The sequence below is a fragment of the Aptenodytes forsteri genome, unplaced genomic scaffold (assembly GCF_000699145.1).
Source record: "Aptenodytes forsteri isolate BGI_AS27 unplaced genomic scaffold, ASM69914v1 Scaffold136, whole genome shotgun sequence".
NCBI classification, from domain to species: domain Eukaryota; kingdom Metazoa; phylum Chordata; class Aves; order Sphenisciformes; family Spheniscidae; genus Aptenodytes; species Aptenodytes forsteri.
The window spans coordinates 1,352,873-1,375,570 of record NW_008796111.1 but is presented as its reverse complement, the minus strand read 5'-3'; the positions used below and the strand labels follow the sequence as shown (position 1 = coordinate 1,375,570).

Genomic DNA, 22,698 nt, shown 5'->3' with positions numbered 1-22,698 from the left:
GAGAGAGTGGGTGTGGGAGAGCTGAGGGAATCAACCTTTGCTTATAATCGCTTCAAACGGTATCTGGATCATCGCTCACAAGCCACAACTCGCATCACTGTTAGCTGGGACTTCAGCCCAGTTGATGCAGCAGAACTACTACACAGAAAAGATGCAGAATTGGTGCTGCAGGCTGCTATGCCCAACACAAAACCACGAACCCAGCTGCTGTCTATAAAGGTTTTAATATCAGTATAAATAGGGCACAGTTACAAAAATCTGCAAGACTGGAGCAATGGAATTTTGACTTAAAAACCTTGAGTGAGGCCTTGCTCTTCAGAAACACACACAACACACAGACTGCAGGGTGAAGGGAAGGCGTGAGCACACATACACCATCTTGCCTTGAACCATTCAGTACAAAAATAGCAGTAGAAAGATGGTCTCTGAATTGCTGGCTGATCCCTTGGTTGTGCCTTAACTGGACTCTGACTGCGAGGGAGAGGCAAATTGCACCTTGTGTTAAGAGCAGAGTTAATGCCCAGCGGAAAGTTTGTCTCCTCTCTCCATCCAGCCACAGCTTCCCCAGCTGAGGTACAAGCTATAAAAATAAAGGTTTTGACTGTTCAGCACTTGTACCCAGCCAGGATGCTCTAGCAGGTGGAGCGGGCAGGCTGCGCACGTGGGCTCATCACTGAAGAGCCGCTCTCGGCTCTCCTTACATTCACTCCGCTACTGGGTTGCAAGAGTTCAACGGGATCTCGCTGTTGATGTTACAGCTCGGTTTACACCACTGCCCACACCAGGCCTCCCTCCCTTTCCCACTCCTTGTTACGAGCTCTGCCAAAAGTGATGCCTTCTGTGGTGGACATGAATCATTCTGCTGCAAGTCCTGAAAAGGGAGGCAGGGGCAGGATAGAATCTATCTCTGCACGTGCCGGACAAAGGCCTGCACAAGCTGAAACAAAGGCTCCTGCCCCTCAGGACCCAGCTTGGAGGCAGACTTTCCTTGGGGAGAGGGAAGAACCCCACTGGCGGGTGAAGAGGGACCCCCGCGGCGGAAGTAACGAGACAGGCTGGAGAGCAGTGTACTCTGAAATTAGAAGCACGTAACAAGTTAGCTTCTTTCAAACACATGCCCCTCTCCCTCCCCAAACAAGGTGCCAGTGGCACAGGAACAGGCACCAGTAGGTGCAGCCCAAGACGCCTAAGGCTGTTGACTCATGCTGGGGAACGGGCTCTACTGGGCAGCCAAAGACAAACGACCTTCTCCCACAAGACACATTTATACTGAACAGCGAGAAAGGATGGTACAAGCTGCTTACCAGCTCAGAGCTGAGCTCCTGTTTCATCCGCTGCTTATCGCGGGGATGCACAGCTGGGTCTCTCAAGTACCGAACAGCCTGGGAGATGAGCAGGTAGAAACAGTTTTCCATTGTAAACATGAGAAGAGACCTGTGCAAAGAAACGCACATCAGCAGGAGCCAAAAAGGTCAGCACGCTCTAGTTTCAAGGTCAAACACTCCCAGAAAGACTTCACACACAGGGTGCATACGAGGGAGCACTGTTACTGTTCACATTCTGCTCAAGCAGTGATACCCAAAAGCTATGGTCTGCAGAGTAGAAACCCCTGTGGGCCATCAGGGAAGTCTGGTTTAAATATGCTGGTAAATAAGCATCAAACAACTCTCTACACTGCATCTTAGGATGGGATGGCTTCACACACCCTCCCAAAAAAATCCGATTGCTTTGGAGAGCTTCTGATGGGCTATCTGAACTCCCTGGATTCAGACTGAGCAGCTCTGAGGCTACATGAATGCCTGTAAACCTCAGTTCTGATCCGAGGAGCATTAGGTTCTGCCCCTTAGCCATGACTAAATCAAACAGCTAGAAACTTACTTGAGGGTTTTGGTTCCCTCTTGCATATTCAGCCCTGCAGCCTGAGGGAAAGGTTCCTTCTTCTTATCCAGCTGAGAGGGGGAAAAAAAGACAGGCATTAGAGACAGGAGATACAAAAGAGGAAATACTCCTAGTCTTCAAAATATCAGTTGAATGAGTGCTCTGAGATCACTGCAACTGCTGTGCTCTCCCAGAGAAATGGCTAGTACCTCTCCCAACATGTTAAGGGCCACGTTGACTGTGGCAAGGAGGGTCCCAAAGGAAGGTGCGACATCTGAATCAAAGGCTGGTGTGGTGAAACTCAAAACGAAGAGCACGTTGTACTCAGCAAGGTCCAGTGACTGTGGAGAAACAGAAAGAGGAGTATGTGACCCCTGAGGCCATGAGTATGCTATTGTCATAGTAACAGGAATACCTAGTCCCTGTATCACACTTTTTATATGGAGAACTAGAAGCACCGAGATCATTTCCCAAATCTCAACTATACAGAAGGAGCAGTAGAGAGCGTTCTGTACAGTACTGCACAATCAGACTACTATATGGCTCCCTTCGCATATATGAACCTTCTCCAACTCCCAAGCCGTACAGCTTGCCACCAAGTGGCAAGCTAAAGTAATGACTGTTTCCAGATTGTTTTCAAAAGCCCAGGCATATGTACCTAGAGGCACAGGAAAAGGAAGTTAACTATCCAAAAGCTAGCAGCAGGACACTGCCAGAATCAAGGATTAAACCTTCCTTTTCTGAACCTGGAGACCAGCCACTAGGTCACACCGACACAGGAGAATAACAAGAGGATGTCTTTTCTGAAGAGTGACATACTGAGGATACAAACCTAGCTGGGTTCTTAGTCTGCTCCAGTAAGGTTACACGAACACAGCGTTGTGCAGACACGCAAAAGCCCAGCCAAGCCTTCCTTTCACATTGATCAGTGCCTGATTCATAAGGGGAATTCCTTGTGTTCTGCCTTCCTGCTTTGTACAGCAGAACAGCAGACAGATGTATGGTGGGGTCACTGTCTCAAGCAGGACAGAACGTGCCTCACTGCATAGACCCAGAACATGAAATGCTGGAAACTCCCCCCTTCAGGGAGCAGCATCTCTGCTCTCTCTCTACCTGATCAAGGAGGATCTGGCAGACGTCAGGGGTGAAATGGCGCAGGGTGGCAAGAGATTTGCTGAGGATTTTCAAGAGGCTGTACTGCACCGTAAGCAGTGCTTTCTGCTCTGCTGCTTCTGATTCAGGGCTGGGATGTTTGGAGGAGGCTTGGGGATTACGCTGCACTCGTGGAGTCACACTTGATGGAAGAGAATCACCATTTTTTGTCTGTGGAGAAAGAAAAAAAGGAAGTCTTGAATACAGATATGATTATTTTGCACTACTTTCAGGAAAAAAAAATGCTATGAACAAAAGGAATGAGGAAATAAGGCACCCAAAGTCTGTCACCTGCTAGAAGCATGAGAATCTACACTCAGCCTGCATCGGGGGAGGCACTGCATTGCAGGGAGGCAGCTGCAGAGGCTATTTAGATTCCACATTCCGGAAAAAGAATCTCTAATCAACACACCAAGCCTTAGCCATGCTGAAGTAACACATCAGTAGCAATGCATCATCTCCACTTCATCAACCTAAGGATTCCCCAAGAACGAGAGCTCTCTCTTAAAGAAGTTAAATCAGATCAAGGACACCAGGTCAATAGTGGCTTAACTAATGGCACCTACAGAGTACTACAGCAATGCAGCTTTCTTGCTGCAGTGTAGTCAGCTATAAAACGATAACAGCACCATTCAAACACAGGCTGCTGTTTCTCTAGGACCGGCTTTACACAGTCCAGAGTTTTTAAGAGTCCAGACTACTCTTTGCACATTTTTTTTTTTGCTGTGGAGAAATGCAATTCCTAACTGTTGAGGATTGTCAATAATCACCACTAGGATTACCAGCAAGCAATTCAGTATCCAAGAGCCTGGATATTGAATAATATTTGCCTTTTAACAGGGAGCATGGGCATGCAACATTCCTAACTTACAGTTTGGTTTAGGGTCCCCATCCTCACCTGCAGGTAGTGCTGGAGCATTTTGCGGCTGTGCAGGAGGGAGGTACAGGCCTGACACAGGTAACACAGATTCACCTGAAATAAATAAGGTGAGGTAGAAATCTCTTCAAAGCTCAAAATCCATCTACTCACTACCATTGGTGGAAGTTAGAAAATCCAGTTAGACAGAACACTGTGATCATAAAGGATCAATGCAGTCTCTTGATTTCCCAGTATTTTCTTGAGTCATCTGGCACTGAGAACTGAGAACTAAGACATTGAATTGCCCAAGTTATTTTTCCAAGCTATCATTTCTCTGTCCGCAACAGTTATCTTTGCTCACTCAATTCAGACAAGGTACTGACAGAACAGACATTTAAATGACCTCAGCAGTAGTTCCTATTAAAAGAGCAGTAATAAAAAGGTGATATAGTGCCATTTATATAGTGCCAGCATGCCTCTTAACACATGCAAATCCCTGTGCTCCAAGGCAATGTATTGTCCACAGCAATATCCTGATTCCTACCTGCATGTCCCTCATAAGCTGTGGCAGGTGGAAATGCCACTCCTTTGTGAAATTTGAGAGCTGAAGAATGAAGCCAACAGTGTGATCAGCCTCTTCCAGACAGGCCAAGCTCTGTACTGTCCGTACTGCATTCAGGCACTGGAAAGGAGAGAGAAGTAAATCAGGGCAATGACAGCTAAATCACAAAAATCCCATTCCCTCCTCTAGAAGAAAAAGCTGAAGATGCAGAGGATCTGCCCTTAGGGACAGCAAATGCATTCATGAACGTAGCCACACAGCACATGGGTCAGACTCAGAGCACTTTATATTCTTAGTCAGAGGCCAATGCATTTCACGAGCTATGCTGCCATATGAGAAGACAGCTGTTTGTCTAGGGAGCATGCTTATAAACAGGTAATTCAGCACCTATGTACAAACAGGACTCTTCAGCACATCTGCACTGACACAGTCCAGCCAGTACAGGTACTTCAGTACTGCAGGACATGAGAGCTTGCCAACCCGAATGGTGACTGAACCCCAACCACAGCATTTTCATTATTTGAGCAAGGCTGAGCTGAAGCCACCTCCAAGAACAGCTCTCATAATTTTCTTTCCAGAGCAGACAGCCACTAAGTGAGTTCCCATCAACTCTCACTTCTGCTACTGTGCTGAGTAAGCATATTAAACACCTGTAGCAAACTTACAATGCCAAGAATGAACAGAATGAACAGATGGTGACTGCCCAGCTCTAACTAGCATCATAACAATCATCCCTGCCTGACCGCATGGCTTGTATATTCTGTCCTCCTTCTCCCACTATTGAATTACTTCCACTGTAAATCTTTCTGAGGCAGGAGCCTCTTTTCCATGCTTCTGCACTTTCTGACATGTTTCCACTGCTATTGCAACCCAGAAGCCAAGCGAACCATCACAGAGGAAGTATGTGACATACCTGAAGAATCCTCTCTTGATGGACACCAACAAAGTCCAGTGCTTCTGTCAGGAAGTTGTATCTAAGTGTTTTAAGAAGGCGTTCCATCAGCGACATGGAGAGACGATAGACCCCAGGCCAAGAGGGGACATCCAGAGACTTTCGAGATGAAGCAGATGTCTGAACAAATCAGATACAAAAATAAATTACTTATTTACACTGCTGCCCAGTGTGGCACACGCCACAAACCCTTCACAACATTTTGAAAGTCTCCAGGCTCTAGGGGTGCCTGCTGTCCTTCCCAGACCAGGAAGGCTCTGCTCCAACCACGGCCTGCAAGGCAGGGCATGGCAAGCTCTCCTGGCATATTCCCACCCAAAAGGAAGTAGCACCCACCTGAATGGCTCCATTAGTGCTGAGCTGGTACACGCTCAAGAGGGGCAGGCAGACACTCTGTGTGACACCAGCTCCAGCCACTGCTGCTGCTCCCTACAAAACAGAACAAACTACTGTTAAATTTGCATGTCTGTTTCCTCTCTGAGACCAGAAAGACTTATTTTGCATTAGGTATTTCTGTCCTTTGCACTGTCACCAGCCTTTTAGAGAACTTTCATCTACACACACTTCTTCTATGTTGTTAAAAATTCAGTATCAAGAAAAGCAACACTGTTCTTCCAATAAAATCTAACCTGAGTAACTGTACTATGAATTCCATTTCAATATCACCTGGTTTGGTACATACATAATCTTTGAAAAGGGCTGGCTTTGGAACGACCTTGCTTTCACTTAAAGCCCCACACAAAGTTGAATTTGTAATAGATAAATAACGCTTTATTGCAACTAATGACAAAGCAGGTTTCGACACTTAAAGCTGTTTTAACTAGGGGGGGGATAATTTGCATTGCAGAAGAATACATTCAGTGAAAGTGCCTGCTCTAAATTACAGGTCTGCTCTGGCTGGCTCAGCTCTTCCATCCGAGACACCCCGTTACCAAGAAGAAGAAGGCAAACTAAGCAGGCATACATACAGGACCTACTGCTTGCCAGCCTCTAAAAAAACCCTTTCTCTACAGATCACTGTTCAGTTGCATTGCAGACAGAATAATGAGATATACAGTTCCTATTTAAAATGTATAGCTATATGCTCTCATTTCTCTGCATCGCTCACCTGTTGAGTCCTTGATAAGGTCAGCAGTAAATGTAACGAGGCCTCTGTGAAGTGAAGGTTTTGTTTAACTCTCAGGCTGATCTCCAACGCGGCAAAGATAGTAGGAAGCACAGGGACTTTCCTAGTAATCTGTAGCCAGTAGTCTCCGTCTTCATCAACTTCACAGAGCTCTTTAGCCAGATGCAGACCCAGAACACATACCTGCAGTGACAAGGATAGGAGAACGAGGTATAAGCTTGACATGTGTACCAAGAAAATCCTGAAAGCATTTACTAACACAGCCTAAACTTCAATCATTCTCAGAATCATAAACTAAGACACCCCTCACATTACACTCTGCACCCTTCCTGGCTGTATTAGCAATTGTGACCTTTTTAGGACCTATCTGAAAGAGAGGCAGCAACAGTCAATTTCCCAGACTGATGCGTGCCAAAAAGACATGGAGTATTTCTGAGACAGAAACTGCCGAAACTTCCTTTGAAGGCAGCAGGCTGCAAGGAAAAGTTGTTCCAAACATACACGGAACTTTTGTCTAGAGAGAAGAAACGTGGCTGCAAAGCAGATGAACAGGTCCTTTACCCCATCTCGCTGGTCCTTGTGTTTAACTCGGGAGGCATCATCTGTTTCCATGCTGTCCTTGTCATCTGTAGCATCTCCCAAGGTCAGGCTGTGTCGAGTCTGATCAAAGAGCGCAATGACCTCATCTTGGAGTGTTCCACACACGCTCAACACCAGCTGGGAGTACTGTGGGATCTCATTCACTGTGACACACACAGAAGAGACAACAGTTAACACACAATCCTTGTACTTAGGTTTCCAGTTTAACTGATAACATCACTGGGCCACATTTCTTGGGAGTTAGTATTTACTCCGTTTTCATTTCAAAACCTACAAAACAGAATGGGAGGAACTGTGACTAAGTTAGATGATTAAGCCTAGGAGGATATAATAAGGGATTAGACGGTCATCTGGATAATAAAAACATGTAGTTTTCCCAAGAAGTCATATAAACTCATGACATTTCAAGGCACAAATCAAGCACTACTATGGACAGATTATTCCGTAACTGCTCACTACAGCATTTCCTACCCATTTCTCCAGATTGCTGGTACTGGCCAGTGGGTGCAGTCTATGTTCTGTGAGTCCGTATAAATACTACATTCTCATCAAAACTATTATAATAAATTGCACCACCTTTTACCAGCATGACTGGAAACTCAAATTCAAAGGCAAAGAAATTAAAAAAAAGGAGGAACTGTGACTAAGTTAGATGATTAAGCCTAGGAGGATATAATAAGGGATTAGACGGTCATCTGGATAATAAAAACATGTAGTTTTCCCAAGAAGTCATATAAACTCATGACATTTCAAGGCACAAATCAAGCACTACTATGGACAGATTATTCCGTAACTGCTCACTACAGCATTTCCTACCCATTTCTCCAGATTGCTGGTACTGGCCAGTGGGTGCAGTCTATGTTCTGTGAGTCCGTATAAATACTACATTCTCATCAAAACTATTATAATAAATTGCACCACCTTTTACCAGCATGACTGGAAACTCAAATTCAAAGGCAAAGAAAACATTTAAAAAAAACCCCCAACCCTCCACTTTCTATTTATTTTCCAAAATATATAGGCTTGCAGAGCCAAGCAGTGGGACACAGAAAGATAAGCTGATACACTTCTCAACACCACAGTTGCCTTTGCATGGGTTGTACAGAGAAATACTGCTCAGATTCCACTGAGGGTCTGCAAGTGCTACTGCAATGTAAGATGTCCCACAAGTGACAGGAGTAATGACCAGACTAGTTTCTCTGGTTTGCAACAAAATGTACCCTCAGAAGACTTTCTTGTGTTTGGGTCTTTTGTTATCTCTAACTAGAAATTCATGTCAGAATCTAAGCTCTACAATCACTCTGTGAGATGGCATTACTAGGGTGTCCCTCCCACACCTGCTAAGCTATTTTCAAAAACACATGGGAAACCTACCTTGTCTCTATCAAACTGATCAAATATAAGGGTTATTGTTGGGGAAAGACAAGAGAAGGGGAAGACTTACGCATACTGTGAATGATAAACCTCATCTCTTTCTAAAACCAGCTAAAACCAGTAAGAAAAAAGTAGAGAAGTCCCACAGGTTGGTGACTATATTCAGCACTCTGTACTACTACTAACACCAAAAGCATTTTTATCTTGGAAATGCTAGAGTGTTAGGGTGTATTCAGCCATGGCAGCCCTGCTCTTGACACTTGTACATACACCACCTCACCTTTCATCTCCTTCATTTGCAGCACAGTGATAAGAGCTGAGAACACTTTGGCTTTGGTTTTCTCCATCATCTGCTGATCTGCCTGTAGTACTCCCTCCAGAATCTGCGTCAAGGAGTTTATGATTTTATCCACAGAACCCAACTCGCTGACAACAAAAAGGGAGAGCTCTTCAGATTAGACAAGATCCCTCAATAAATATATTGGCTTGACTGAGCTGTGCGTATCGTAAGTTATACGATCCACACAAATAAAAGCAGTTCTTCCAAGTAAAGTTTAAGTCACCACCTGGATCTCACTAAAGACATTCCACAGTACAGTGAGAATGCAGGACTATCACAAAAGCTTTTTTGATACACTTTTCACCAGCAAGCAGGAAGCCAAACCATAAATGTATTACTACAAGAGATTTCAGTGACAACCTACAGACATTTGCCATCCCAAAAGAGAACTCTATGATAAGGTTTCAGTTTCCTCCCCGAATCACTAAGGGAATCTCACTAGAGCAAAACACTTAAACATAATCTCCCAAGTTTTTATACTTAGCAGTGACTACTAATTATCCAAACAAAATACCTACCTCTTCCACTGTTTTAGCAGGATCAGAAGAAGGGTACATAGCATAGACCCCAGCTGCAGACAGGATACTGACATGGGAACTAGAAGCTAAGAAGAAATACCGCAAGAGTTACAGTTGCAATAGTCACATGTAAGAACACTTAAGAAATCCTCAGCCCAAGCACCACCACCAATGACCAGGTTTGTTCTTCAGCAGCTAGCAGTATCGAGGGAACCAGAGTCAGGACCCTTTGCAGGGTCACCCAGTGATGACAAGAATAACACATACAAAATAAAGATTTATAAGAAGCTCAGCAATTCAGGGAGAGAGACTTTGTTTCAGCCCAATTTCACAGGATCTAAAAAACCTACGATGGCAAGCAGCTGCAACAGACCTCCTCGCAGTACAAAGGAGATGAGCAATTGGGAAATTAAAGAACTGACAGGAAGCAGCACCTACCAAAACCTTGGTCCCATTTAGCACATCCAGAAACAATTGCTGATGAACTGCAGAATCAGTCAGATGCATTATATCCGCCTAAGATCCACAAAGACAGAGATCAATCAAGCACAACAAAAGATGCACCTTCTTAGCAGTCTGACATCAGTCTACTGTTTAAATTTGTTACTTTAAGAATTCACCAAATTTTATAGCTGCTGAGTGATGCAGTTTTACAGAAATCACTGAAGTATTACATTAACAGTTGACAAGAAGTCGGCAATGACTAATTTCCCTAATGGCACATCCCTACCTCACTTGACTCAGCAAAATCTCTTCAGAATTACTTAGAATTGCTATAAAAATTATTTACTACCTCCCTCCTCTGCTCAGACAGACAATATACTAATTTTGATCAAACAGCAAAACACCACCTACTCTAACCTCTTGTACCACGCTCATGCCAACTTGTGCTATAAGCATGTATGCAAGCAAATTGAAAGAAAAAACAGTGAATTCTTTATTATGGCTTAGCTGGCCCTGAGAAGTTGACATTGTATCATTCAAAATGTTAATTTCAGATTATCGTGAAGATAAGAGGTAGCTCTTACATGGCTAGTAGAGATTATCAGCAGCATCCGCCAGGCTGAGATCAGCATTTGATATTCTGTCATGGAGGCACAGCTGCTACCCTCCGTCTCTGCCACGTGATATGCCAGTAACTTCACATATTCTGACCAATAGGCAAAGCGCTTTTTGGTGGAGAAATTCTTCAGCGTGTCTTTCAGGGACTGATCCAGTGAGCCCCTGACCAAATCAAGAGGAGAAGTTATCTTCATTTATTCTTTCGTCAGAAAATATACTTCTTCTGAGATTCAGGTAGGAAAGCCAAGGACACAGCTTGCAAGTGAAGGTTATTCCACATATTAGACCTGTGCAGGGAATCCCACTTTTTGCATCAAATGTGAAGGAAAAACATGATCCCTGAAGAAATTCTATGATATTTTTTTTTTTTTTTTTTTTAAGAGATTTTAGTTAATCATGACTTTTCAATGTATTAAAGGGCAGTTATGTTCAGGAAAACAAAACGAGTGGGAGAAAACTACTAAAATGTTATTCAGCAATCACTATAGTAGGTGTACGTAGCTTAGTTTACAATTAGTTTTAATAAATACTGTATATTCTCATTCCACGGTACAAGGAAAATACTAATACTAACATCCTCACCTACAGGCTGCAGAAACACTGTAACATCTCTTTCTGCAATTAGTGATTGCAAGAATCTCAAATGCACATTTGTGATTTGTTTATAAATCACTGTTCCTCCCACATTTTCACAGGATTACATGTACTTTGTCCCTCAAAGCCTGCATGGTCTATCAAGATTTAACACACACAGTTTAGATAGTTAAAGAGTACAGAGACGAAGGAGAGACTACCGAAGACTCACTTGACAACATAGTAGATCTCCAAACAGATGATTTTCATGATTAAGGCACAGGTATCCAAGACACTGAGCTATAAAGACAAAAAAAAAAAGCAAAATTTGAGCACCTAGCTTCTGCAGGGTGAGTGGAATTCTGATTCATCCCTACCCATCCACTTGCAGTGACTGATACTTCAGTTTTGCAGAAGACTTGCTTCTCCCACGGTAGCAGTAGTTATGTCATTTGACCATGGACTGGTGATAATAAGGAAAGAATGCTGTGTTCAAAGCAGCACTCCAAGTGAGAGCACAGGACTTTCATAATGAAGGGAAAACTCTCACAGAAAGGAAGAATAACAAGAACCTAATCGATTCCTCTGTGATACTAGTCAGCCTGAGCTCTGCCTAAAAAACGAAAAGGAGAGTTTCTTTTGCCAAACAGCACACGAGGTATAGTATGGATACACTACAGACAGCATATCTTCCAAAGATTGTCACCACAGATGCTAGGTAACATCTGTTTTTGTTTCATATGTGAATAAAGAGCAGAGAATTTCAGAAGACAGTTCATGGCTGTACAGTCTCTGCAAAGGAAGAAAGCATTCACTTCATCTCCTGGCTGTGTTTAAACCACTTGATCATACTTCCTTTTAGAAAACTGCAAGCAGAGGGAAGAGCCACATACATCACTTAGAAACCTTTTCTGAGAAGTACATAACTGCCTTCATTTTGTTTGGATGTAACTCACCTCTGATGATTCTGAAGGCGGAGGAAGGGTCCCAAAGAGGGGATTGGTTAAATTTTCCCAAAACTTTGGCCTAAAAGATATATACAGAAGTAAAATCAGTTATCTCCCCCATGCCACGTGCCTAGCAGCATTCTGACTGTTCCAAACTTCATAGAAAATATGCTTTGGTAAATACAAACTTATATAGCTTTGTATAAAAGAAACAGAACGAAGTAGATTTGGTTCTGAACATGCACATACAGGCTTCTCATTTTCTTTCCCGAGAGACTAAGTTCAAAGCCCATACAGTGCATACCCTTACCAGAGCACTCAAAGACTAAGATGCAAATGTCCCTGAAAAGTCTGATGAACCAAAGAAAAAGTGTTTTGGAAAAAAGGAAGGAAAACGTATTGTAGAAAAACCACAACTCACTTTGTCCTCAGAACTAGCATGGCGCTATCCCGACGGTCCTGCCACAGAGCATGCAGGAAGGCTATGGCAGCACGATGCAAGAGGGGAGGGCACCAGTACCTCTCCTGTTGTTTGGAGTCTATCAGCTCTAAGACTACTTGGAGGCAACTCCACTCCCCTAAGCTGAATTCCTAAAGCAAAAGGAAACGAGAGAGTTTACATCGCCACAGAACCACTATGTAGGTACCTATTAAAGCAGAATGTGCTTGATTCCACTTGAACAATACACAGACAAATAAATCTTGAGTACATGATGCCATCATATATTTTGAATATAATTACAAGGAATGCAGTCATTACACAGAAGAGGAAAAAAAAATATTTTTAGGGAAATAAAAGATGAGCTAAGCTAAGACTTAGTAAGACCAAGTGCCTTCAGAAGGTCCCAACCCAAGAAGACCTTGAACTGCAAAGCACCAGAACGGGTATTCTGGAAAACTGATATTGTCCATTGTACCTCAATCTTCAGCTTTCTCACTGACTGGCCACTGTCAGAGTCAAGAGCGTGGGCCACAGGGATCTTTGGTCTGACCCAGTAGATGTTCTTATGTTAACTCGGTATCTGCCTTGAAACACTGGGGAAAGTTTCTCTTTGGTTATAGGGAAAAGTGAAACTGGGATAGCAGCACATCCATTAACCGCAAGCACAAGCTGCATTTATCTTTACATTAAGCACATCAGGTTACATGTAAGAACTATCAGATTTTAGAGCCTAGTGCCATAAGACTGCTATGAATGCTACAGTAAAAGACTAGCGAGTCCTTGGGCAAATATCTGCTGTTCTACCTTTGACCCGTCACTGCCATCCTTGACTTCCAAGTTCAGGAACAGCTCAATGAGCCCAGGTTGTGTCTCCACCGCAACTGTGAGGAATTCCAGTATCATGACCTTAATACGCATGTCCTCAATCTTGCTCTGCAGGCGGGTGAGGAAGGCATCGCGGATGGCAGCAGCATCACTACCAAGGCAGGCATAAACAGACATGGGAGCAACCTGCAAAAGGAAAGAAACATCAGAAGCAAGAATAACCAACCTCTACGGAATGCTTCTTCTCTATATAAAAGGTGATTTGCATTTCAAATTGAAACTCCAAAACATTTGATATTGAATCTACAAACATTGAGGGAACTCAAAAGTAAGTCGTTGTCATTAAGCAGAAGAAACTTGCAAAGTGATCCAAATTTTCCTCTTTGGCAATTCTGCTCTATCCCTCACCTATTTCTCAAGGGTTATGACAAAACTGGAAAAGACAAAGAGAAAAACAGTATTGGAATAATGTTTCTTGAAATAAATAAACCCAGAGCTGGATTTATATGCTTTAATAAAACTGCAAATACATTCTCAGAAGTTTAGTAGCCAAAAAGAGTAATTCTAAAAGGCAAAGTTGAAAGCTCCTGATAAAAACTTAAATAGGATCCTCTCCCCAGTCGGATGTTAAAGTTCCAGTTAAGAAGTTGTAGGAATGGTATTTAAGAGTGTGACTTGAGAAAGTTGCTCAAAAAAGTGGAAAGAGATCAACTCGAGGTGCAAATACTTTGCAGAAAACACCCCACTCCTGTGAAGCCTCTCAGCGACTGAGTGACTTCTGAAACAGCAGAGGATTACATTAAAAAACTAAGGGCCCTTTATGTGATTTTTAATGTGCTCTACCTCACAGCTTTCAGTCCACACTGCCTTCAACTGACTTGCATTAAGCTCCCTGATACAAAAAAGCCTGAAGAAATCATCTTGAAAGAATTTCAGTGGTGGAATCAGTCACAAGGGGAGAAGCAAAGGAGCACTTGTGTGAGTCTCATCTTACCGTAGCCAGTCGTTTGAGCAATTGGATGGCCAGGCGTGGAAGTGCAGGGTCATGCTTGTGGTAGATGTATTTGGCCAAGACCGCAATAAGATTGTTTCCATGAGCACCTGGAGAGAACACAATTAAAATCAAAGAGAAGAAACTGCAACAAGATGTAACTATTTACCCAGTAATGATTTCCACAACAGAAAGTCAGAACTAGGTCAGTCTTCCAAAAGAACAAGGCATGGGCCCAGGCAGAGGTACTAATGGCAGCTGATTTACTGGATTCTGTAATTACACCCATCCCATTACAAAGCAGCAAACAACAAGCCATGTTTGCTTAATACTTTAGAAGCTGTACCAGAGGAGAAGAATGCCTTAGAGGAGGGAGAATAGGCCTTCTGCCATCACAAGAAACCACGTTTTGGAACCTTGAAATCTTAACTACTGTTTGTAATGAGACACACACCGACTATTTGCAAATAACAAAAAAGCATAGCTGCCCAGGCTGTCCCCATGGAGAAATACATACCATGCTGAGTAAGTGCCTGTTCTAATGGAGATACCACACTAGAGGGGGGTTTCAACCGGATGACATTATTGGTAACTGAGAATGCCAGTTTAACTGTTTGGATCAGCAGTTGACCTTGGCCTTGTGCTTCATCACTGTGTTTCCAAAAAGAAAACAAAGTAAGTAACTGTGTTGACAACCGACATTTATTATTTGCACAACATTCGAAGAGGCAATTCTATACTCTGTCAATCTGGGGTTATAAGACGTTTTTACTCAGACTGTCATGTCACCATGTAACAGCTGCTGGAATACAAACCCCCACATATCCACAAAAAAGTCTACCCAGCCCCAAGTTTTCAGCATCAAACAAAAAAGAAAAATAGCCTGACAGCCTATTGTCACTTTCTTTTTCCTTCTTTGGGATACAGCAATTTAAAACATGTTAAGACAGAGGAAGAAACATTCACAGAACCAATCTCACAGAAATTATAGTGTACCAAAACTGGATGAAGAGATAAAACTGGCTCTACGTCTGGTATTTTCCTAAGATTTTCCTTATCAGATAAACATTCTGAAGAGACATTAAAGCCAAAAAGATTTCTCAGAGAGGTCTCACTTTCTCCTTAACAAGTCTGGATTCCCTTCCAGACTTGTTCTGAAGGAAAAAAAAATGGCAGACTATCAGAAACAACTTGCTAGCAAGTTTGGCTGGCTACGTGTCAAGTAAGGTTGGCCAGGAAAAGAGAACAGAGGAAAGGAGAGAGATTCAAGCCTCAGTGAGAGCCATATAAGGAGGTTAAGGCACTCAACACTGGAGACATCTTCAATACTTCCAGAGTACTTCAAGCTGCCTTCAGAACCACCCTGAAAAGACTGATTATCCCTAGCACTTCCAAAATTACAGTTCAAGCTTTATTACAATTTATTCATGAACATAGCTTCACTTGAACTCTGGTGCTACCTGAGGACACAAAACTTCTAACATTGGCTTCCAATTCACTCATGCAATCTTATAAATTGCATTCAAGTGAGTTCTTTATTAAAAAAATGTAACTGCTAGCAACCGTTAAACAACTGAGCACATTTACACCCACCAGCATGCTCCAAATGTCATTTAGAAACAGAAAACGAAAACAACTGCATGAAATGGATAGTGTACAGAAAAGACTATATACAGATCTGGAACAAACAAGGCTTGTTCCTCCAGACCATACAAGGCAGGCTGTCATGGCTAGCTGCTGTGCTGATTCCCCATTAAGTGCAATCAATTAAATCTACATTTCAAATTATTATCTTTTGCTTCTTTCCTCACACCACTGAAATGAAACACACCACTCACCTACTAGACTGGGAGGCCATTACCATATCAATAGTGTCCACACCAATTCCCATGATGTTAATGACAGCTTGCCCTGCTTCAGTGTTGGCCAAGCTGAAGATGCACAAGGACTGAAGGCTGGGGGCATTGCTGTGAGAAACGAACAACACAGGACACCATCAGTAGGAGCACTTGCAGTATTTTCCCACCTAGCACTTAGAAAACTACCACAAAGTAAAGTCTTAATTTCTACACCCCCACTGACCCCTACTTTATTCTCCCTTCTACTTTCTTCAGAGTGGATACACCAAATAGGAAAGTGTATGGCAGTCTGTCCCAGGAAATTTGTTTACTGTTTTCTCTTTCTTCACCAGGTATTCTAAAAAACAATGTCCCTAATCTTTTTCTACCCTTCCTGTACTCAGTAACACTGAAAAGAGCTGAAACCAGCACTACACAACCATGCCAGTTCATTCCTAGTCATTTACATTCAAAAACTGAAAGAAAAAGATAGCAACAGAGCCCTCCTGCACTGTAAGCCAGGTTAGTGCAGATCTGAGATCCACCGCCTGTCTTACCTGCTGCGAGGATCCATTTCAGGGCATAAATTCAGTATAGCATGGATCAACTGCAAAATAAGGCATCCTAAAACAGAGATGAAATGGACTACTCAGTTCAGGAAGATCTGTTGTCTAGTTCTTAACATTTTCAAACAAATCACAGCACCTAGCAATACCGGTAGATGTACAAAGCAAATCCCAAATGGCTGCTAGAAAAGGTATGATAAAAAAGGAGTAAAAATTCACATATTCTCTGAGAAGACAGGTGATCCTTTTTATCCCCCCCCTCCTCCTCTTTCTCTCCCCCCTCAACACCCTTACCAATTTTCTCTCTCACTCCATGAGAGTTATAACGCCATTTGTGGTAATTTGGTAACATCTCCTTCAGGACAAACACAATGCAAGGCACAAGTCCTTGGCTCTGGGTGCTACCAAGTTGTCCCTAGGAGAAACAGAAATGTTATTGTCCCCCTTCTGGTTAAAAGGACAAGAAACCTGTTGCAGGAAGATATGCCCTATGTCTTTAAAGTGTGAGAAAACTATGGAGCATGGGGACATAGATTTACAAGCGACGTCTACTCTTTTGTAGATCAGATGAATCAAAAGTTTTCTGAAAGAATTACAGTACAGAGAAAGCACAAACGGTTGCGTGGAAGGGAGCGTCAACCAATGATTACTCATAGAGACCCGTTGCACAGGGGATCTCAGACACGGCTGTATTTCACTTTCCTACCAAAACAGCCTACAGCTGACTTCACATGCAGACCGTTCCAGAAGCACTCACCCGGACAAGAGTTGTGATCAGGTTCAGGAAGGAGATGGTAACACTGTACTCGCCTTGAGGCTGTTCTATGCTCATCAATAGGTTTCCATAGCCCCCAGCATTCATTCCCTCTGCACTGTGAAATGAGCAAGAGGGTTTATTACATGAGTAACAGGACTCTGACATGAGCGAGAGATGTCAGATAGATAAGATTTCACACTGGCAAAAAGTTCTTATGACAGGTTACAAATAGGTTAGGCAAAAAAAAAAGGGACTGGGGGATCATGAATACCTAATCATGTGATTCATACTGGACACTGGATTGGCAACAAATGGTAAGAACCCCGTATGGTGAAGGTCAGTCCAAACCTGCAAGAGAAAAAGTACAGATATTCCCTCTCATTCACATATACATATCTACCAGTTCTCAAACCCAGGTAACCCAGAACGTCATTTCCTCACCTTGGCTGGCATCCGAGCAGCCAGTACTGTCAAACAATTGACACAAGAAGCAATAACATCCACAGGGGGAGAGATTACAGTTGTTAGCCTAGGAAAAAGAAATATTATGCGTAAAAAGCACTGCCATCTGTGGTCTAGCCTATATACTGTTGTTTTGATCAAAAAAGCTTCTCTCTCACTGAAGTACACAAGTATAAAACCTAACGAGGCAGATACAGACACCAGAGTCTGCACTTGCAGTCTAGACTTGCCACCTCCCACTCACACCTGAGTCAGATCAATTTACTGCAAGAGGCAAGCCTGGCAAGACAGCAGACTGTCACAGCGAACAATAATTATACAGCAGAACATCAATTCCCAGGCAGTTAACCCTGAGAGGAGAGTTAATAAGTACAACTGTTTTAACACCTGGAAGTTACTGCTTTAATGATATGTTTTATTCCCCTTCCATGTAAATATAGCTACCAATAAAAAATGCCTTTAAACAGATAAAATTGCACAACATTCAGGAAAGAAGTGGAAGAGGAGCCATTCTGCTGCATCAAAGCATTAAACAGTACGTAGCCAGAACAGTCTTGAGAACTGAACACCAGTCTTGGGGAGTTTAAGCACTGAGACACACTTCTTGCAAAGCTCTTGGCAAAATTAGTAATTAGCCATTCTTCCAGCTCATTATAGCTTCTCAGGTACCTCTGCTGTTAGTGACTTCAAATCGGTCAGTGACTTACCTCTGCAGGAGCATGTAGATTCGCGACGTGATTGGCAGAAGGCAATCTGCTATCGATACATCAGTGCTGATGACTTTATGAACCAGATCAATTATTGGCTTGACCCTCTGGCAATGCTGAATCACATCTGGGTAAAGAAAACTAACGCTAGAATGCAAAATCATACTTAAGCAGTAATCAAATCTGGAACAATGCACATTAATCTTACCACACATCCCCATGATCATTCCCCATACCAAAAACATTTGTTTTATCTATCTCAACTTTTCCCTCATGTAAAATTTATCTCATCTCACTACATGCTCTTGGCCTTTTGCAGTGAATTTTGCAGTATTATAATAATAATTAAAAAATCAGGTTTCTGGGAAAGTATTCCATGCTCTTTCTAAAGTATTCAGAGCTGTTCAATCTTACTATTAATTGTTATTCAGTATCAATTTGAGGTTATTTATTCTCTTTTATACTCTCAGCCTATCTCACCTGCTGTTGACACAACATGGAGTAGCATCTCAATCTCGCAGGTAAACAGTGTCCAGCTGCTGTAGGAATACTCCCATCGTACCAAATAAGCCCGATCATCCAGCATCACTTGGCCCACTGTTCCCTGAGGTATCCGCAGATTTGTTTGACCTAGTCCTAAAGATTGAAGAAGCAGGTGTAATAAAGTCACAAATCTACCCATGAGTTAGAAGCCAGATGAAGAACTAAATTCCCCAAAACATTTCAATACGAAAAGGTTAAGTGCAGTTTCCTTACCAAGAGGATAGAGGAGCTTTGGAGCCTGTCTTCGCCAAAGTGTGCCATCTTCATGAGAGATCACATCAGGAGGTTTATGCTTGTACAGTTCGATATAGAAGGACATTTTATCCAGGAAACTGTATACCTGCATAAAGAGAGAGCTTAAACAATACAGCCGAAGAGCCAGACCGTCTTAAAAATTAATCAATCAGGTCATTTCCAGGAACAGGCAAGTTTTCTTGATGTGGACAATATCCTTCTAATATGTCAACCCTACTAAAACATTATTAGACAGCCCACACGTCCAGACAAGTCTCACCTAATGAATAGGGAACTTCTTATGAGTAAAGTACAACCTGAAAAACTAGGCAGTATCTTAATCTTCAGCCATTAGAGTTGAAAAGTTTTCTAAAAGTCAGAAAAGAGTGTCCTGCAACAGCACAGGACTAAAAAGGAGCCCTGTCCACTGTTCTTTGACAGAAGTTTAATGTCTGTTATGTAAGACTGCAATTGAGATAAGAACATGTAATGGAAAGAAAGAGTCACACAGCATTATCACATGGCATGTTATCCCTGTCTTGAAATAAACCCTCTCCCAAACGCCAAGAGAGATCCTGTACCTTTTTTGCAGTAGATTTATCAGACACAAGGGCTTGGAGCAGCTGAAGGAGAGGAGTAAGAAGATGGGGGAACATCCCACACACACTGTCCAGGATAATACCCAGACCCGCAGTAGGTTCCTGGTGGTGGAAACAGAAAACAAATGTCATATTACTAAAAAGAAATGCTAAAATGGTCTCAGTATAGCACAAGGATACAGTACCTTTTTAAGTTGTACATTTAACATTAATCATGCACAAAAGTATCACTCCAGTCCTTGCACAGACTAAAGCATGAGGCAGTGTGCAAGTATAAGGCAGGAAGTAAGTCTATAATGCATTACATATCATCCTAATTCTGTGACAACAAAAAAAATAAGCATGATGCTTTTGCCAGCAGTTAGTTCAATCCTTGCAACCCCAGCCCTGGTTTAAACTATCACCTATATTAAAACTTGTTCCAGTATCCTTCAAGAGTAAAGCCAAGGCTGTACCTAAAAGGCAGGAAAGGGCAAAAGTAAATCAAAGATAGATACAAACGAACACTAGCTCCTCAGGCCCTCCTAGAAACTAACTAAATAAATACAATCAGCCTGTTCCTTTCCTAAAAGGGGATCTTTTATCAGGTTTTAGTTATAAGCAAGGTAGGTCAAAGAAGTTGCCAACACACTCACCGTCTTCCAGAAGAGCTGAGGAATGCTGGAAGCTGCCAGAACTTCACATGCAGCATCAATTATATCCTTCAACGGAAGATACAACAGAGAAAATAAAAGTTACTTTATGCAGGGGGATTTCATCCCAACCAAGTTCTGCCACATCTTTGGAATTTAAGTTTCCACATTTACCAGCCAAGACGTAACTACTTCCTCTAATCAAAGCAGAAACACCCAACACACCTAAACCCAGAACACACAGCCAGCCTAACGCCGTGCTCCTTATCATGAATGGACTGGCCAGGACAAATATGTCCACTACATCTGCAAAGGGCTATACGATGTCTTCTCAAACTTGGAAATGGAGTATGTGTTATTTCCGTTGCTTTGGAAAGAACACATCAACAATTAGTTTCAAATCCATAGGACTTCAAGTGCAAGATATGCTCTTTCGTTATTAATCAGCCAGTCTGCAGAGGTGTTTACTAAGTTTGCATTGTGTAAATGCAGTAGGAAAAGCAGCAAATCACTCTTTTAGATCTATCTAAGTCACATAAAGTTTGCAGTCTCAAATGCAGGATTACAATTTAACAAAAGTAATTAGCATCAGTTGTGACAAATTATTTAAAATGAGGTAACAGACGCAATGAGCCTTGGATGCTTACCTGCTGATTGCCCAATGTATGTAATTCCAGTGATGTCAGGACAAAGGAAAGAAGTCCATAAATACACATACAAGCTGTGCTGGCAGTACACTGGAAAGAAAGAATACACAAGGTCATTACAGGAAAGACTGAATTACAGAACACACTGTAACTGTACTCAGTCTGCTTTACAAACTGAGTAACTGCCTCTTTCATACATCCTTGCTGCAGTCAGCAGAGGGGCAGCAAAACAGGAAGCAGTCATTAGTTAAGCTCCACATTAACATGAAATATTTCACCGAAACGAGAAATCTTGCCACTACCATTATCATTAGAAATGCCTTCTAACCATCAAAAAAAGCAGCACTCAGTGTTCACAGAAATCAAAAGGATTTGCTTTCACTGGTTTCTGCCTACAAAGTAGTTTACTCTCATACGGTATTGTCTAATGAAACCATATACAGAGAATAGTGCAGAGTTAAATCACCTAATACTCAAGATCGACAATGGCAAGTACACTTCTGGAGGCAAATCAACAAATGTGATTAAATGCAGTCTATTCTGCTCAAAAGAGATGTAGTTCTTCAACTTACAGAAGTTTTTTTTTTATTCTTTGGGCATAAAAATCTGTTTCATTTCAACTTGATTTCTGATCTTCACTGAAAGAAGGTAAGATGATAAAACATGCTTTACTGCATACTCTGCTTAAAACCAGATTTAGTTTGAAAGAACAGTGGTTCAAAATCATCCGCTTCCCATCATACCGTTACATCAGGAGCAGTTAGAACGTTCAAGAGCTTACATATATGATTATAAGAAACTCACATTCTTCCCCCCACTGCTCAGCGATCGTAGAAGCTTTGTCAGATACTGGAAAACATTCAGCTGGATAGCAGTGCTGCCCATTCTCCTGATAATGTTTGTTGACTCCTCTGGGTTTACAGTGTGACGGAGCAGAGCCCAGGCCAAAAGCACTGGAGCATGATGTGAGACATCCCCTAACTGCAGCAGCTGATTGTCCATCTCCTGCACAGAGACAAGACAAAAGCAAAATAATCGAGATCTTCTGGAAGAAGTTCATACTCGGCAAGCATATAGCTGATTGCGTCTTCTTGCTAAGTCACCTTTCCCTTGCAGATAATCACTTCAAACATGCAACTGACCAAATTATATATACTTGCAGCCTCAGTCTGTTTTTCTGCATGGTTTACTGACTTATAGTTGATCTAACCTTAGATGTTCTCTGACCTAAAAGCACTGACACTACAAATCTTTTGTTTCATTCCCTTCTGGAAATTTCACAGTGCCTATTTCTTTGCACACATCTTTCTTCAGAGAAAGGCCCAGGATAACCAAGGAAATATAAGGGGGAAAGGAATTAATTTCATAGAATCATAGAATAGTTTGGGTTGGAAGGGACCTCTAAAGGCCATCTAGTCCAACCCCCCTGCCATGGGCAGGGACATCTTCAACTAGATCAGGTTGCTCACAGCCCCGTCCAACCTGACCTGGAATGTTTCCAGAGATGGGGCA

The 22,698-nt window shown here is 42.4% G+C and overlaps 1 protein-coding gene across 1 annotated transcript in view; it reads right to left on the bottom strand.

The window, feature by feature from the left end:
* Nucleotides 1–205: 205 nt before the first annotated feature.
* Nucleotides 206–22,698, bottom strand: part of NUP188 (nucleoporin 188) — a 29,347-nt gene continuing 6,854 nt past the window's right edge. Inside the window, exons 11-44 of the mRNA XM_009287008.1 lie at nucleotides 21,991–22,191; nucleotides 21,187–21,276; nucleotides 20,543–20,608; nucleotides 19,890–20,009; nucleotides 19,288–19,414; nucleotides 19,012–19,167; nucleotides 18,532–18,658; nucleotides 17,804–17,891; nucleotides 17,634–17,710; nucleotides 17,363–17,477; nucleotides 16,900–17,020; nucleotides 16,597–16,663; nucleotides 16,040–16,168; nucleotides 14,719–14,852; nucleotides 14,205–14,311; nucleotides 13,190–13,396; nucleotides 12,365–12,534; nucleotides 11,953–12,022; nucleotides 11,229–11,296; nucleotides 10,390–10,585; nucleotides 9,800–9,877; nucleotides 9,362–9,447; nucleotides 8,784–8,929; nucleotides 7,091–7,272; nucleotides 6,512–6,712; nucleotides 5,740–5,832; nucleotides 5,365–5,523; nucleotides 4,434–4,571; nucleotides 3,929–4,003; nucleotides 2,992–3,201; nucleotides 2,088–2,219; nucleotides 1,879–1,949; nucleotides 1,305–1,434; nucleotides 206–1,072 (exon numbers count right to left, since the gene is read on the bottom strand). Of these exons, the coding sequence (XP_009285283.1) occupies nucleotides 902–1,072; nucleotides 1,305–1,434; nucleotides 1,879–1,949; nucleotides 2,088–2,219; nucleotides 2,992–3,201; nucleotides 3,929–4,003; nucleotides 4,434–4,571; nucleotides 5,365–5,523; nucleotides 5,740–5,832; nucleotides 6,512–6,712; nucleotides 7,091–7,272; nucleotides 8,784–8,929; nucleotides 9,362–9,447; nucleotides 9,800–9,877; nucleotides 10,390–10,585; nucleotides 11,229–11,296; nucleotides 11,953–12,022; nucleotides 12,365–12,534; nucleotides 13,190–13,396; nucleotides 14,205–14,311; nucleotides 14,719–14,852; nucleotides 16,040–16,168; nucleotides 16,597–16,663; nucleotides 16,900–17,020; nucleotides 17,363–17,477; nucleotides 17,634–17,710; nucleotides 17,804–17,891; nucleotides 18,532–18,658; nucleotides 19,012–19,167; nucleotides 19,288–19,414; nucleotides 19,890–20,009; nucleotides 20,543–20,608; nucleotides 21,187–21,276; nucleotides 21,991–22,191 (4,308 nt within the window). The 3' untranslated portion in view covers nucleotides 206–901. The remainder of the gene's footprint in view (nucleotides 1,073–1,304; nucleotides 1,435–1,878; nucleotides 1,950–2,087; nucleotides 2,220–2,991; nucleotides 3,202–3,928; nucleotides 4,004–4,433; nucleotides 4,572–5,364; nucleotides 5,524–5,739; nucleotides 5,833–6,511; nucleotides 6,713–7,090; nucleotides 7,273–8,783; nucleotides 8,930–9,361; nucleotides 9,448–9,799; nucleotides 9,878–10,389; nucleotides 10,586–11,228; nucleotides 11,297–11,952; nucleotides 12,023–12,364; nucleotides 12,535–13,189; nucleotides 13,397–14,204; nucleotides 14,312–14,718; nucleotides 14,853–16,039; nucleotides 16,169–16,596; nucleotides 16,664–16,899; nucleotides 17,021–17,362; nucleotides 17,478–17,633; nucleotides 17,711–17,803; nucleotides 17,892–18,531; nucleotides 18,659–19,011; nucleotides 19,168–19,287; nucleotides 19,415–19,889; nucleotides 20,010–20,542; nucleotides 20,609–21,186; nucleotides 21,277–21,990; nucleotides 22,192–22,698) is intronic.